Source organism: Arctopsyche grandis, chromosome 5, assembly GCF_051622035.1.
Source record: "Arctopsyche grandis isolate Sample6627 chromosome 5, ASM5162203v2, whole genome shotgun sequence".
In the NCBI taxonomy this organism is placed as follows: Eukaryota; Metazoa; Arthropoda; class Insecta; order Trichoptera; family Hydropsychidae; genus Arctopsyche; species Arctopsyche grandis.
In genome coordinates this window covers 16,299,285-16,316,900 of record NC_135359.1, presented here as the reverse complement: position 1 = coordinate 16,316,900, position 17,616 = coordinate 16,299,285, and the positions used below count along the sequence as shown (strand labels likewise).

Here is a 17,616-nt window from a genome sequence, read left to right as displayed (position 1 = left end):
CGGACGTTGGCGACCAACTCGTCGATTATTTGAAGATATTCGCATCGGTCTTCAGCGGCTCGGAACATATCGTCGGCGCTCATACTGGTCCACATATACAAATATAGAAATACAATGTATTTGAACTCTATAGAATACGTTTCGATTTAAAAACTAGAGTAAATGTACTATTTTCGGTTTGTACTTTAGTATACAGTTACTTTTATACTATTTTATACGGTTAGAATATTATTAAAAAATACTAGTATATTTTATATACATATATGAGGCCCTTATTATCAAAAATGGCCGAAGGCGGTTTTTGGAAATGTAAATATATGTATGTTCTAATACTGTTTTGTTCTACTAGTCATTAGGAATTCGTAATTAACAATTGTTACTGTCAAAACCAGCTAAGCTCGGTATTAGTACCAAGCTTAGTCGATTTTGACAGTCACAAGACTTAGTATTTTTATTGTATTAAATATAAGATAAACTTTTTTATATATTAATTTTTTTATTAAATTTTGTGAAATAGTATCTTAGTATCAAAATTTTCTTTTGTGACAAAAAGGTAAGGGGTTTGATAATAGGGCCCTCATACATGATATATATATATATATATATATATATATATATATATATATATATATATATATATATATATATATATATATATATATATATGTATATATATATATATATATATGTAGAATTGATTTTTAAACGAGCCGAGATAGAGTGTGTGTGGTATGCCTGGGAAAGACCGGATGCGTGTTGTTATGGTCACTTGTTGGAGAACAAGCCCGAAGATAACATGTCCAAATACATAGTTCTGACTTAATCTGCGTTTCACTTGGAATCCTTCACATCCGGATCCTATATTTGGGGGCTTTGTCCGGGATGCCTGAAGACATTTCGAGTGACAGCCGGGAGCGGTCAGACGACGACGCGGAGTTTTGACAGTTGAGGTTAAGGACGCGCGCGCCATGACGCGTACGAACATACAGACGACGCCGGTGGCGTCACGTCAGCGAACACGCCACACGACGATGATGATATCCAGAACGATAGCGCCATTATCAGCGTCAGTTTTACGTCGGCTAACTGTCGTGGAGATGCAGAGGTTCGCGGACTTAGACGAAGATGATGACGACGACGATGAAGAGGAAGAAGAAGACGAAGTGCCATATTTTGACAGAGACAAATTCGAGACATACGCGCCACGGTTTAAGGGGATCGGCGGTGTGCCAATCAGCCAGTGGATTGTGCGCATGGAAGAATTTGCGAAGTTCTTCCACTGGACGCCCCTGGAGCAACTGGTCTACGGGAGAATATATTGCGTAGGAACAGCGAGAATGTTCCTGAATTCGGAAGGGATAATTATATCATGGACTATCCTTAAGCAGAAGCTGATAGAAGAGTTCCAGTGGGATGACGAAGAGCTCGTCTTTGAAGAACGAGAAATGCTTGCTCAAGCAGAGCCCATTGACTCCGATTCAAGTGGGGCCGGTGAAACACCAGACGACGAACCCAGGGTGACGGGGCCCGTAAGAAACCGTGAAAACCGAGAAAGAGAGAGACCACAATGTTACAATTGCGGAGGACGTGGACACTTAGCAGCCGACTGTAGGTTTAAGACGAGAGGAACTCGTTGTTTCAATTGTAACGAGTTTGGGCACATATCAGCTCAATGTAACAGCACCAAAACAAAAACTGTCTTGACAATACAAGAAGAAATAAGAAAAGAAGTCAGTATCCCGGGTGCCGCCCTGTTGGGTAGCCCTATCACAGAATCCGTTCTTATGTGCATTGACGGCAGCAAAGTGAAATGTGTTAAAAAACCGTGTGTTTTGATGGAGGTTAACTTAGAACGGAGTCTGCCGAGGAGGAAAAAAGAGCAAGACATGAGGGATCGTAAGGAAGTGTGGCAACAGGCATGTAAAAGACCTTTGCAGCAACGGGCTTCACGAGAGATGTCTGCTCAAAGAGAACTCATTGTTTCCAATGATGAAGAGGACGATGCAAACATGGCTGATGGAGGTGTGAACCTGGCTGATGTAAGTGTGAACAGTGATGGTTTGCACAGAAAAAGACCTTTGCAGCAACGGGCTTCACGAGAGATGTCTGCTCAAAGAGAACTCATTGTTTCCAATGATGAAGAGGACGATGCGAACATGGCTGATGGAGGTGTGAACCTGGCTGATGGAAGTATGGACGGTGATGGATTGCAAAGAAGAAGACTTTGGGACTACGGAGACATACCGTTTTCAAATACAGATGAACCACCCGATGATCAATTTAGAAAAGGATCTAAGGATTATAGTCATTTGAAGAATTCTGAAGATGAGAATAAAGAAGAGGAGAAACATAAAGACAAAGAGAAAGATATGGCTAAATCACAAGAAGGATTAAGAGACCCAGTCAAAATTTCAACACCGAAGGACACTGTATTCACTTTCAAGCTCGGTCGTAGTCGGATTGATGTTAATTCAATGGAAAAGAAAATAGAACCATGGATTGAGAAAAGACTTACTGGATGTATCAGTGAGCTAGAACCAATATGTGTTGACTTCATTTATGGTAAATTACTAGCAGAATATCTGTGGGGTGACGGCAGATTCCTCGGACAGTCACAGAGAATCGCCGAGGGCATTGGATAGAATTTAAGTTGCACCGATGGAAGTGAAGTGTGCGTTTGTGAATTAGAGAATAAGTGAAATGCCTGGAGGGTTTTTAGTTAAGCCTTACTTGTAATTTGATGATTGAAAAGTGTAATGTTTTATTGCTTATTCTAGTATTTTTGGGAAGTGCTTTGTATATTGAATCATGTTTTAATTTGGTTACATGCTTAGAAGAATATAAGATAACTGTATTGAAATGTAATTCTAGTAATGTTTTAAAATGTGATTGTTTCCGATGTAAAGATTTAACCTGTCATTGTAAAGGTATTGATTTTAATGTTTTATTGCTAATTCTAGTAATGTTTTGAAATGTGATTGTTTCCGATGTAAAGATTTAACCTGTCATTGTAAAGGTATTGATTTTAATGTTTTATTGCTAATTCTAGTAATGTTTTGAAATGTGATTGTTTCCGATGTAAAGATTTAACTTTTGTCATTGTAAAGGTATTGATTTTAATGTTTTGTATTGCTTGTAATAACTTTAAATTGTAATTGTGATACCTTTCTGTTTTGTATTGCTTGACATAATTTTAAATTGTAATTGTGATGATTTATGTGTAACTTTAATTGTGATGTGTAACTTTATTGAAGATTGAATTATGTTGAAATGAAAAATTGATTTGTAGTGAAATGTGTAACGATTAATTTGTTATAATTGTAATTGTTATGTAAATTGTAAAATGATTGATGTATAAGTGTATTGAAATGTAGTTGTGATGATGATTGTAATTGTGATTTAAATTGTAATTGTGACAATTGAAAGCATGTTTAGAAGAATATAAGATGATTTTATGGAATGGAAGATTAAACATTGTTGAGGATGATAGAGGAAATGTTTTAAAAGAATGTAAGATGATACATTGTATAGAGTGGAAAATGAAATGTAAAAGAATGTGAGATGAAACATTGTTGAGGATGATAGAGGAAATGTTTTAAAAGAATGTAAGATGATACATTGTATAGAGTAGAAGATGAAATGTAAAAGAATGTGAGATGAAATGCTGTAAAAATATAAAAGACGAAGAATGTCATCCGAGGGCGAATGACAGTCAGGAATGACCGAATGTAGAATTGATTTTTAAACGAGCCGAGATAGAGTGTGTGTGGTATGCCTGGGAAAGACCGGATGCGTGTTGTTATGGTCACTTGTTGGAGAACAAGCCCGAAGATAACATGTCCAAATACATAGTTCTGACTTAATCTGCGTTTCACTTGGAATCCTTCACATCCGGATCCTATATATATATATATATATATATATATATATATATATATATATATATATATATATATTTATACCAGAAATGTCTAACAGGTAAACAGGTGCCTTCTTTGCCAATTACAAATATCGATAAACAATTTATAGAATATTAATTTTATAGAAGATATTTATGAATAAATTTTAATTTTTGCATCATTTTTTTACTTTATTTTATATAAATTGAATTTCGAGATGCTGAAAAACTTGAAATTTGCGAGACATTTGTGGAAAAATTTACAGTATTTTATAAATCAGCGAGTTTGAGATGCTGTAAGCTCGAATTTTGCGAGATATAGAACTGGGTTTCCAACTTTTTGGAACCGTTTCAATTAAATCAGATAATTTGTCAAACTCTGATAGGAAACGATTGACCTTGAGATCACATATCCAAGGTCTGGCCAGTAGCATATCCAGGTATTGGACCCGTGACCACACAATTGAAAGCATTACATGCTTACCAATGATCTATTCTGCTGCTATGAATTTATCATACCTATAATAAAGTTCTAACCTATTGAGCGATTTAGGGCATAATTGAATCCAAAAACTTAAAAAAGGAGACCTTTTAAAGTGGAGGTACCACTTCCTTCTTCTCCTAGTGCGATATCCGACATTTTAAAAATCCTTTCTTTTAACAATCTTTCTGTCAGGCGACGACATTCTGATGCTATATTCTTCTTTAAGCTCATAAATGGTTTTCTTGATTGTTCTGATTTACTGAATAAGGTTAATTTCAGAATCCCAGTTCGATACTCTAGACGCGTTGCACTCTTTTCACTTGATCCTTTCAATACTAATTCCCAAAAATATTTTTATCTGCAGCGCGTTTATCGTATGTTTAACGGAGAGCTGAATGAGGTTGATCTGTTTGGTATTTCCCTACATCAATTCAGGTCTAACATCAAGAGAATCTTAACCGATTGATTCATTTTTTCTCCTATTCTATTTTTCCAATATTTCCATTATTTTTATACTTTAGTTTAGTTATGTAATGTGCTATTTAATCATATTATAGCTTTCATTCTTTTCCTTTTCATTTGTTTATTTTGTATTTACCTTTTTCATTTGTTTTTTATATTTGTAAATTTCAATTTCTTCTTATATTGTATCTTATAACCTTTTCCAAATATTTTAATACTATAGTTTAATTATGCAATGTACTACATATTTTGTCATGCCTTTATTCTTTACTTTTTAATTTGTTTTCCTTATATTTATCTTTTTCATTTTTGTAAAAATCTATTATTGGACTCGGATGTTACATATATTATTTATTTACTTTTTGTTTTTTTTATACCTATCTCTGTACATCCTGTCTGTTGATTTTTCAATTAATAAAATAAAATAAAAATAAAAATAAAATATCCGTGACGTTGGAAGTCATGTTTCCAATGATGATTTTGTTGGCCGCCGCCCGAAACAGTCATTTTTCAGCCAGGACGTCCTTCTTCTTCCGGGGCCTCTCCTTCCGCAGATCTTTCCTTGAATAATGAGTTTCCAGGAGTTGATATGTCTCAGGATGTCACATTACGTGACCAAGGTATTCAAATTTTCGTCTCTCGATGGTCTTGGCGATTTTTTTTGTTTTATTAATTCTAGACAAAACACACTTATTTTTAGCCTTATCTGTCCAGCTGATACATAGCACTCTTCAAAATTTACACCGCAATGATAAGCATTTTAGTTACTTATAATTACTTTCACTGTGATAGGATTAATGGAATTATTATCATACACACACATACATTTTTCTTGATCATGAAAACATAATCAGTCATCGATTCTGGGTTCGAATCAGTCAATATCTCGAGTTGGAATTTTCACATGATCACAAAGCTTTATCGTTTGTAAATAAAGTAAAGATATATGTATATACAGAGATTTAATGAATATTCAATATCCAATGTAATCCGATCTGAAAGAGAGTTTTTATTTTTGTTATTTTTTTCTTCATATTTTTGAGGCTTGAAAAATTTATTATGTCGAACGCCTACATCTTATTAGTTTCGTGTGTCCTTCATATTCATAAATCAAATTTATCAGGTAAAAAAAAAATTAATCAAAAGTTAATAATTTACATAAGCTCACTATGTATACATATGTATAAGCGGCACTTTGTATTAGTACTCCAGAGATGCTCGAAAATTAAGATAAAACAATGATATAATCCGATTCGTGCTTTTCAACAACTTTTTTTTTTGATTTGATTTTCTTGTTTAAATATAATTACTTTTTTTCTAACAAAATAGCTTTTGATAATAGACAAGTTTCTATCTAGAAATTTATTTCTGAGTAATGTTACTTTAAAAAGTATATTTGAATAAATTTCGAGGGAATTCGAAGAGATTTTATTGTCACGTGCATACATACGTATATGTACATATTTTATTTTTATTTAAGTTTGGATAATTGTGGTATTACAGGAATCCCTAATGCGCCAAAATATTCGAATATTATACATGACTATGACTGAACATTCCTCGTACTGGCGTTCTTAGCTTTTTTTCCCTAAAATTTTCAAATATGATTTTGTCAATGTGTGTAAAATAGTTTCTTCCCAGAAGTAGGTACTGGTTTTTTTATTAACCCATTGTCAAATAATAATATTTATGAACGACAGTCATTGCTTCTTTTTTGGCAACTGTGTTTCACAATAACTGCTATTTCAATGCATAATTTAGTTTTCCGATTAGAATTTTTTGCACTTTTATCTCCAAAAAATTGAACAGTGCGACATACATATATTTAAATTTGAGATCCCGTTATATACTAACTAAGCGAATGCATGAAACGAAATTGATTCTGAGCATTGTCAAGATATGTATATTTGTTGTTGTAATAGAATAAAATCACCATTAAATTAATTAAATTAAATTCAGTCAAAAAATTTGTTTCTACAGTAGTTCTTCGTATATAATTCCTATTTACATATTACATATAATTCTTATTCTGATTTACATTTATGTACATATATTGAATTGTTTCAAAATAATACACATTTAATTATTATTGAAATACATACACACAGGTCTCTGTAAAATGTATGTATGAATAGATAGATATATAGCTCTTTAGTGAAGTGGTTATTGGGCGTTCTGCAGATGCGGTGTGAAAGATAAGGGTCAACCTGTCACGCAGACTTTGGGTCCGTGCGCTTTGGGGGTCAAGCAGGCGAACCTTTGAACTTAATCGACCCTTTCGCTACTCGACTTTCCAGAGCACCCAGTCGTGATATTTCCTTATTATTTCGAACATAAAAACACGTCGCTCTTATTTATATAAATAGACCTTCGAAATATCCATTTAGATTAAAGCGATGGCTTTGAGCGCGACCGCAACTATTTGAATAATCTAGTCTAACCGGTGCTGCGTGTGTCGCTCTAAATCGCTTGGCGACCCCTGATTTCGTGTTCGAATCCCTTCGTAAAACGGCCCGGATTAAAATTAATCACTTCAGCCGCGGTCAGGTATTTGAATTTCATGCAAAACCCAAACTTCCAATTTGTACACATAAATAGTTCCCGGCGAAATTGAAATTGGCGCAGAAATTGAGATGCAGATATATTTTGGACGCGTAAACGTTATTGCAAAAACAAAACATTAAAAATACATATACATATGTATATATACATATATACATACATACGTAGGATATACTTTCGAGAGAGACTATTACGTTGTCGAAGAGCTCTATAACAACCGTATAATAACCGTCACCTTTCATTATCGACTTGTCGATAAAAGCGGGACTCAACATTTAATTGTTACGGGGATTGAGTCTTTAACTCCGAAGAGATAAAAAGTTTTCGTACGAAAAGGACGATTTCTACCTGATTTCTCCAATAAAAAAAAAATAAAAAAAATATATATATATATACTATGGCTAAAGGAAAAATATATATGTATGTATTTATCGTGAGTTCGACAACATTATCTATTTGTATGTATATTATTTATACAAGGGAACAAAAAAAAAATAAACCCGTCTTATAAGAGGCACCTGCTCGTCTTTTTGAACCTTTTATTATTTATTTTCATCGAAGGTGAATGAAATATATACCTTAATTACAGGGATTTAATTTACACCTGCATCTGTTTGAGACGCGTTTTAAATGTTATGGTTTTGAATTTTATATACATATATATTTTAAATGTAAATAGTAAAATGCTTGCACGATAGTGAATCGTTACGTTTCCAGTTGTCATTTTATTAAAATGGTCATATCTTATCGTACATACATATATGTATGTATATGTATATTTATAGTTGAATTGAAATTGTTGTTTCGAGTGACATCCCGATTGTCCGGTATGTAAACTTGTAAAGAAGAGTAAATTAGTTTTCGGCTACAAACAACACCTGCTCTGAATATTTCCGTTCTCTAACAGAAATTTAAAGAAAAACTTCAATATAGCAACGTTGCTGTTTACTAATTTTATTAATATGGTGAAAATAATCGGATTCATATGACAGTTGTCGAGAGCATTAAAAATTAGCATCAAAGTTGTTTTCGATTCTGTCTTCTCCAGAATTTGTGGCACTTGACTGCTACTTAATCCAAATTCAGAATGAAATAATAATAACAAAATTTAAATGTCGATAAAATTATTCTTTTGGATTTTATCTGAATTAATTGTTGAGACGGTTCCATACTAAATTTGGACCACTATATCAAGATATATTATTATTTCAATAACCTCATTTGTAGATTCATAAAATTAAATTATGCGAAATAGCAATTTGTATTCATTTTTATTTAATTTTTACCACAGTGAATTGACAGGTGCCCCTAATAGACATATTATATACAATCAGAGAGTGGTGATAAATAGAGAGTAGGTAGCTAATTTGGAAGGAACTGTTTTAACAGTTAAATCAGTTAAATTGAAAAACTCTGGAAACGATTGATTGACAAAAAATTCTTCAAATTATACATCGTATTAAACTTTTGAACCGAGGTCTAACCAGAGCTGAAACTCGGAACCTCTCAGTCACTAGTAACGTACCACTACCACTGGATATACATTTATTATTGTCTACTAAAAAGTTTGTTTTAAATTAAAAATACATTTTCAGAGGATTTCTGTTGTTAAAATGTTGATAAGGTTGGTTGTATCCATTGAAAAAAATCTGCGCCTTTAAATTAAATTATCAACTATTCCTCACTTTATATTATATTTCAACCTTTTAACTAATAGACCTGTTATTTTTTTACTACAGTAAATAATTTAATAAAAAAAGGTAGTCGATGTAAATACAATCTAGAATCAGAGCAGGTGTAAGCCAGCGTTGTAATTTAATTCAAATGTGGGCAAGGTAACATCGCACAGGACCGAATCAGTGGGGTACCGGTCGCGTCGGTTCAAAGTGGGACAGGTGTACCTGGGATCATTGGACAACGCCCATCGCACAAATCAAACACCACAGCCTTAAATACGATACAAATATATTATATCTCGTATATACAGTTAATTTTTGTTGTTGAAGTTAAATTATTTAACGACCCGAACTTCAGTTTAAAAGCTCCATCGCCGCTGTATGCGAAAGCTCGACAGGCAACCTGGTGATACATTATTTATGAGTAAAGTTTACCGCCGACAAACTATCGAACGGCACTGCCAAACTCGTTTTTGGAAACGAATCATTACGGACGAACGTGAAATCGACCCCCACCTCCCGTCGTTCATAAATCACAATTTCAGTTCGATAATTCCATTTCCGGTTCATTAAAAATACGCGAATTACGATCGACCCCTCCTCTCGCGTCGGAACCGCTCTGAAAACGGGAGGGAATCAGAGGGGGGTTGCCTTTTCTGAAATATCATATCGAAATGGCGAAGAGGGGGCCCATCAGGGGGTGGTTCGTCCATTATGGCTGGACCAAATGCTGATAATTAGCCGAAAAAATTTATGGACGCATCGGAACGGTGACTTTTAATAAGTCATCGAATCGGAACAAATTGCCATTTGAAAAACACGTGAAATGTAAAACATTTGAATGTATGCGATTTTAACCGAGAGCTTTCGGTTGACTGGCACTTTATGAACGAGTGATTAAATTTTACTAATATCACTCAGTTGAATGTTTTGAGTATTTAATGTGCTCAAAGTGGACACTAATACATTAATTTAAATTACATATGAACATATAAATATTATAATATATACCGTGAAATTCTATTTATCTGCGATACGTATAGAATAGAAAAATTTCAGAATTTTAGCTTTTCCAACACGGATCTAACAGGAAACTTGTACCTTACATTTGTAGGTAATTTTAAATTGAATCGAATGAAATGAATGGCTTCAAAGTTTTGAAAAATGAAAAAAACTGTAACGAAAATTTTCTGTATATCAAGCGATGTGTCTGTCGTATGAATCTCGGTTGAATTTTAATTTGATAGAAAAACAAACTATACTCATAATTGAAAGTTTTATAATGAAATGAAATATAGAAAAAACCTTCTGACACACACACATACACATTTTTTCTAGATCATGAAAACGTGACCAGTAATCGATTCTGAGTTCGAAACAGACAAAATTTCGAGTTCGAATTTTAGCATGATCACAAAACTTCATCTATTGTTACTACGTACATAGATAAAGTAATAACATAGTATTAAACAATTACAGAAATACTTTCAATTGAATACATTTTTTTTGATTTTTCAACTTGACGTTTCAATCTCGAGTTCAAACTTCTACCGACTGAATTATTGCTGTACGTAATATATGTATGTATATATAATAAATCCAGCGATGAAAATTTTAAAAGTTTCCGCTAGTCGAATTTGAAGGGGCGTCGACAACCCTCCACTTATCGAGATTTATGCCCGTCTGCGAATTTTATCCGCAAATGAATCAGAGTCCGGAGATCCATTTGAGATCTGGTCGCACAGTCGGATGTGCCGAAACCGGCTGAGAGGCAATTTCGCCGATTTTGTTTGCGTTCATCCGACCCAGATCTGTCCACGTCAGTGTCCCGGCTAATCCATCATTTTCGAATGTAGGCCTGCTGTGGAGACGATAGTGACAGATGCACGAGACAACCTTGGCTATCGATCTGAAACATTTGCCTATGTGCGATACCGTTATAATCTGTTGAATGCTTTGGATATGTACATACATATATCGAATTTATAATTTTATTAGTGATGGTTTGCGACCAATGACGGTGAAAATGCGAGTGGGGTCGGTTCGACCCCAGACGATGGTACAGAATTCAAAGAGGACAGTGTCCACTTTCCGTTTGCACAATTCATTATTGTCTGATTGGATCTTTTAGACTATTGTATACGTACATATATATGTATGTACATATGTATGTGAACTCTTGTTTGTTCTCAAGTCAGGTCCGGTTAAATTGAATTTATAAATTTCTTACTAACGAATGGTTATTTATTTTATTTTTTCAGTCGAATCAAAGAACTGTCATTACCCTGACACGTAAGCCTCCTAAAACTACATTTTCATGTAGAATTATTTCAAATCCTCTATGTATGTATGTATGTACATATTTCGATATTTTGAAATTTTATGAAAGTTTTCAATAAAAAAGAAGCTGGTTTCTACGTAAATATGTACATATGTACATATGTATTTAAACCTAATAAAACTTTTCCATATGTACGAACTAGGGACTTAGTTATGTATTACTTTTCCAAAACTTTTCTAGTTAACAGCCAATGACTGTGGCTTACAGCAAAATTTCATTTCATATGAACTTTTAAAAAAGTCAGTGGGTAAATTTAATTGAATTTGAGTTATATTAGATAAATTCTGAAAATCAAGAGAGTTCAAAATGTCAACAGTGTGAAATGCGTGGGGGTAAAATTCCAAACAAAATAAGGGGTGTTTATCTAAAGGGTAAATATAAATGGGGTTGGTTGTCATCTTTAAAGCTTACAGTGCAATTGAATATTATTTATTTGTTTCCAAATTAAACCATAGTGATAATACGTCATTGTGACCAAATAAGCTAATAGCAAAACATAATAATAATGAGAAACTGTCTTCAAAATACCTACTAAAAGAATATTTTGACATTATTGTTTAGCACTAATTTGGTCATGATAAAGTGTTAAGACATATGAATTGTTCATAAATTAATGTATGTAGTTAGTGGCGATTTATTGAGCATATTTGTATCAATTCCGCCTTTTCCTATTTTACTATGGAAATTTAAAATAATAATATTCGAAATTTCCAGTAAAAAATAAGAAATTTAAAATTTAAAACAGTTCATAGAAAAAATACAAAAATTTAAATAACAGGTGCTCACTTTCTCACGCATAAAAAAATACTCTTTGTAATCTATTGAGGAAATATATTATACATACATATGTAGGTATTACTGTTTGCAGCTTAACAATGAAATTACAAAGCACTCACGACAAATTCTTTTTAATTTCAATCCAATCATTAAACAATTTAATTTTCGTGACGAATCAGACTATTCAAACTATACGAATTTAATCTTTTATCGTTGAGAGTTTGAATAGTGGGAAACAAATATGGTTATATACATGGTATGTATGTATTATATGTACATACTAAAGGAACTATGAAGTCGTTTGAGGGTTGGCAGCGACGAATGCACTCAGTTTACAATCGGCTTTGGCACTTTGCGAAATCATGCAGATTTGCGCGGTTCAGATGTGCGTTTTATATCCATATTTGCATGTGAATGTGACTCTTTATCTTGGGCGCTAGAGAGTGCAAACAATGAAGCTCTAACGAGCCGACGACAAAATCTGTTTTCGGTATGTGTACGAGCAAAAATTTAACCACAATGGTAAACTCTAGGGTGCGGAATAAGGGCGGGAATACTTAACATCCTGGAATTCCAATTTTTATATTGAAAATAAATTATTAGTTTTTTTTTCACCTTTGACAACCTACATACGTACAACCGCGTCATTTTATTAGAATCAAATAAATAAGCCGCTTCGCGTAATTTTTGTGACCTTCGTAACCAACCAAACAATAAAGCTATCGAAATAAAACGTATTGGAGTGTACGATAGAAGTAAAAGAGAAATATATGATTTGCCATATTTTTCTTACTAAATTCGATGTAATAAATAATTTCTTATTGACTAGGAAACTTAATAATGCAAGATTTTTTTCTATATATCTTCATACGGATGGATCTGAATTTCGTTGAAATGTTTCCTAATATTCATTCCATCTGAAGCTTATCAAGAATTTTTAATTTATCTCTATGTTTTTATTTCCAGGCTTACTTTGGTTCAATTTTTTTTACATGTTTTTCATTTTTGTAAAAAATATGTACGTACATATGTATGTATATATATGTACATATGTACGTAGTAACAAAATATGAATTTATGTGATCATATGAAGTTTGGAACATATTAATAGATAGTTACACTAGCACGCCTAATCTATTGCATTGCGAACCTTGCCAAAATTCACCCGTTTCAGTGTTTTCGGTGATATTTTATCCTTGTATTGACATATGTACATACATCGGTTTGGCAGTGATCGATTCCCAGTTTTAATAAATTTGTCGAAATAATGTGAGCGTTTGAATTAACATGACACGAAGGCCCGCCTATCACAGCCAAAGTCAACTTAGGCATACCGTGTCGTACTTTGAGTGTGTTGTTGCAATAATTTGCTAGAGCACCGCCAAATGGCATTCTTAATATTATGTTTTATATACCATCTACCTTTGAGTCTTCAATCTTATAAAAATATGGACGTGTAGAAAGAGTTTCCGAGGTCGGAGTGAAAGACGCAGTGGTGTGGTAGAGGGTTTATTATTCTTGATCAGTCGGCCTACCAGCTCCGAATGAAGCACGGACCAAATCGTCCAATATTTATTCCCACCGGGTATTCTCCGAACAGAGAGATCATTGGTCGATGGGTTGCGAGATCTTATTGGCTGTTGCATACAACTTATTCATACGTCGAGGCCTTTTAGGCGCGAACGCGAGATCAGGTGATCAGCGCTAGTGAACCAATGGGTGACGAGCGGCAATCACTCAATTTCTACAATGTTATTGATTTCAAATGATTCTCAAAATAGAAGCACAATCACTTTTAAGCTTGTGTGTACGAACATTTCTTATTTTTTCGAATTTCTTTGCATTTCTATATTATTGAATTCAAAAATGGCGAAATTCTTATTTTTCAACGATACGATATGTTTAGCGAGGACACGTATATTTGCGCTGTATATCATTTTAGCTTTTCCGGTACGTCTGGGAGAGTCACTTCTCGCTGAAACTTTTGCACCGTTGAGTTTTCAAATAAACGTTCTACCCCCTTCTCTTCTCCCACATGCTCTTTCTCTACCATTCCCCTTCCCCGCCCTTCCCCCGCTTAAATCCCACCCGGCCTCGTTCTGCGAAGACGGCACAATTTTGACATTTCTCCCTAATAAATAAGGGCGAAAGCGACGTTCGCTCAGGGATTACGTTTCGCGACATTTCCATACATTCGCACCGCGTCGCTAAATTGCGATTGTTCGCCAATTCGACCCCGTTTGTTTGGTTCGCCGCAAAACGCTAAACCGCGCTCGGGAACGTTCAGGTGCACGCAATACCGCACTCGCGTTCGTTTCGGACATCGTTGCACAACCACTTGGCGAATTTTGCAAAATTTAAATACGTATTAGAGAATCCAGCCAGTCTATTCATAAATTGTTAGGAATTTCTGCACGCGAGTGATATTTCTGCAGCTGTGTAGTATTCTCTGTGGAGTACCGGTTTTTGAATTCAATTTGCATAGAACACGCGTGGCAGTAGCAACAATGTGCTGAAATTTATGTACCTCCGTACATTATAACCTCGTGATATTTTTACCTCAAATATTGTTCAAATATTGCTGAATTCATTTCAATTATAACATTCGTTTGTTTATTTTTTCACTTTCATTAAATAGACATCTACAACTTTTACAATTTCTACAATCAACATCTTTTTTGGTCTGTTACTAAACACAAAAATGGTCAGTAACTAAACAAAAAAAGTCAAGTTATAAAATTGATCGGTATATAAATACATTAAAATTTCAGTAAAAAACAATAAACGGTCAGTGAAAAACAATATTTCACGTTTTGAGACACCACTTATGCTGAACTTCCTCATCCTGGTATCAAAGTATGGTCCAAACACCGCTACTAATTTCTAATTTTGTTTCTAATTTTGTCCACAGCCTAATTTTGGTATTTCTGTGCATGTTTTTTTTAATATTGTAAAATAATTTGAATCTTATTTAGCTTGAAGTCCTTTTCAGACAACATTTTATGTATTTTTTATATTGGAATAGTCAAATCCGTGTTTTCCGATTATTTTAAAGACAAATCGTCAAACTTTTCACGCGAATGCTTTTTTTTTTAATCACTGTCTATTTAATTCAAATACTAAAATTTTTATAGAAATTACTAATTTTTAATTAACAGACCATTTTAATATATTAACTGTCCACAAACATACTGAAAATGGATAAAGACCATCTACTTATTTAATTATCACTGCTAAATGGCTATTTTGATATATTTCTGACAAATTATTTAATTTACTGACCGAAAGGGAGAATTAGGAACTGACCATTTAAATACAGGCCTTTTTATATAAAAGAGCTTTATAATGAAACTACGTGAACGTGAAACTATGGAACGAGTTTCCATGATTGCCAAGATTTCCATGAATCCAATTAAATAAAACTTAATAATTAATTAACCTTCGCTGCTCGGGTGACTTTGTATGACTCTAGGTTCCCTTTTTAAAGACCGGCTACGGTATAATTTCTAATAGCATGAGATGGTATGCCATATTTTACCCCGCATCGCCCAGGAGCTTTTGTATGTGAACTTTTTGATCCAGGGCACCGAGCCTTTCTGAAAATGATTTGAGTTTGAGATTTTAGCCATTAGATTTTATATCAAATTTGGCGGAAAAGCTTTTAAAAGCAGATAGCTGAGTGTTCAGATTTGTGGTAGTCCTAACAAGCCCGACATATCCCCATAAATGCTATTTACCACAAACTTGGAATTCCCTACAAATAAACGTTACACTATAATATGACAATTTAATTTTAATTTGATTATTGATTCGATTCTTTACACACAGTATAATTAATATTCTGTTGTCATGTGTGGCTAGATTACATGTTTGCTATCTTAGTAGGTGTTATCATCGCAAATCGATAAATACGAAGTTCAACCGAGTAGTTGACGGCGTCTCTAGGGAAAAAGTATCCAAATTTGAAGATAATATTACAGAAAAATATAGTACGAATAATATATTGATCGGTATATTTTCACTCATTTGTTGCTAGAGAGTTTATTTTTTCGCTTTTCGATCACTATTCCTCCGAATCTTGAGGTGAAATATTGTTTTTGTGGTTCGAATTCGGATTGGGAGTAACGGGGTCGGCACCTCGGGGGCGTCGTCACACTCGGCGATGGAAATTCGGACGGACACGTTGATTTTCGCAAAGGAGCACTTGCTTATTCCGAAAACAGAACAAAAGCCTGCCGCGAATGAAAAATGATACGAAAAGTGTTGGGGATAGTTCTCGCGAGGAATAAAAAATGCGGCCGTGGGATGGCGGATATTGTCGGGCGCACGGGATGAAAACGAGATCATGTCGGGGCGCACTCCGTCGGGACAATGAAAAGGACGTGCCCAAAAAGAAACCAATCCCTATAAATAAAATACACTGTGGGCATGACCTCACTTTTGGCGCATCCTACATACATATGTTATTTAGGTAGTCATCGGCGAGGACGGCTAGTTGAGACAAGGTCTTGCTAACCGTTGACAATTTACATACGGACATATGTATGTACATACTAAGGCTATGGAGTCGATAAGTGTGAAGAATATATAGTGTGAAAAAGAAAAAGTTATAGGTGTTTATACAATTAAAATCTGACAAAACGAGAGGGTGGTGAAAAGGAAAATATATAAGGCTACTTACCATAAGACGTCAATATGGTAAAAATTGTAGCATTTTTAAACGTGTATATTACGATTATTTTTCAACATCGTATTGACGGAATTGATTTGAATATCTATTGTTGAACAAACCGGGCAAAATGGTAAAGTTTCAAAACGATCGGGCGAATGAAGGATATAATATAAATATGTTGTCAGGCCAATGAAAGAAGTGAAATATAGAAGAGCCATTTCAGAATAAAATTCGGATGTGAACAACCCATGACTTTATGTATTTAAGGAATATAAGAAAGTCACAAAACAAAATTCGATGATTAAACATGCATACACATTCACACATACCGATTATGGGAGCGTTTTCGATACAAATATAAGGAAACTTAAATAAGACAAAAGTTCTACTTCCGGTTGACAGATTTTGTTACTTATTATACACATTAAATAACAGGAAAATAAAAATAATTTTAAATGTCAAAATAAAATATTGTTTTAAAACAAAATACTACTTTCGGTTTACGAATTCCGACCAAAACCTTATCGGTTCTAAGTTTGTAGTACATAAAGAATACAAATACAAATTTTCAGCTCGATACGTTCAGGGGGTGTGCAAGGAATGGTGGCTACAACAATTTTGACTATTCTAAGAGGAAAAAATCCCACTTCCGGTTTATTAAATTTAGTGATTTTTTATTATTTTCCTCACATTGATACAAGAGTTATACTTGAATTATTTCCTGAAGAGCACACTGCTTAAGGG

At 33.9% G+C, this 17,616-nt stretch overlaps 1 protein-coding gene across 1 annotated transcript; it reads left to right on the top strand.

Annotated features, from left to right (window-relative positions):
* The first annotated feature begins 772 nt into the window (after nt 1-772).
* Nucleotides 773-3,862, top strand: LOC143911801 (uncharacterized). Its single transcript, XM_077430848.1, has 2 exons — nt 773-2,810; nt 2,961-3,862. Exon 1 carries the CDS (start codon nt 969-971, stop codon nt 2,640-2,642), a length of 1,674 nt encoding a protein of 557 aa, XP_077286974.1. The 5' UTR covers nt 773-968; the 3' UTR covers nt 2,643-2,810; nt 2,961-3,862.
* Nucleotides 3,863-17,616: the final 13,754 nt, after the last annotated feature.

Excerpts from the sequence above, each read along its gene's own strand:
- LOC143911801 (XM_077430848.1), top strand. The coding sequence starts at position 969 with ATGACGCGTACGAACATACAGACGACGCCGGTGGCGTCACGTCAGCGA.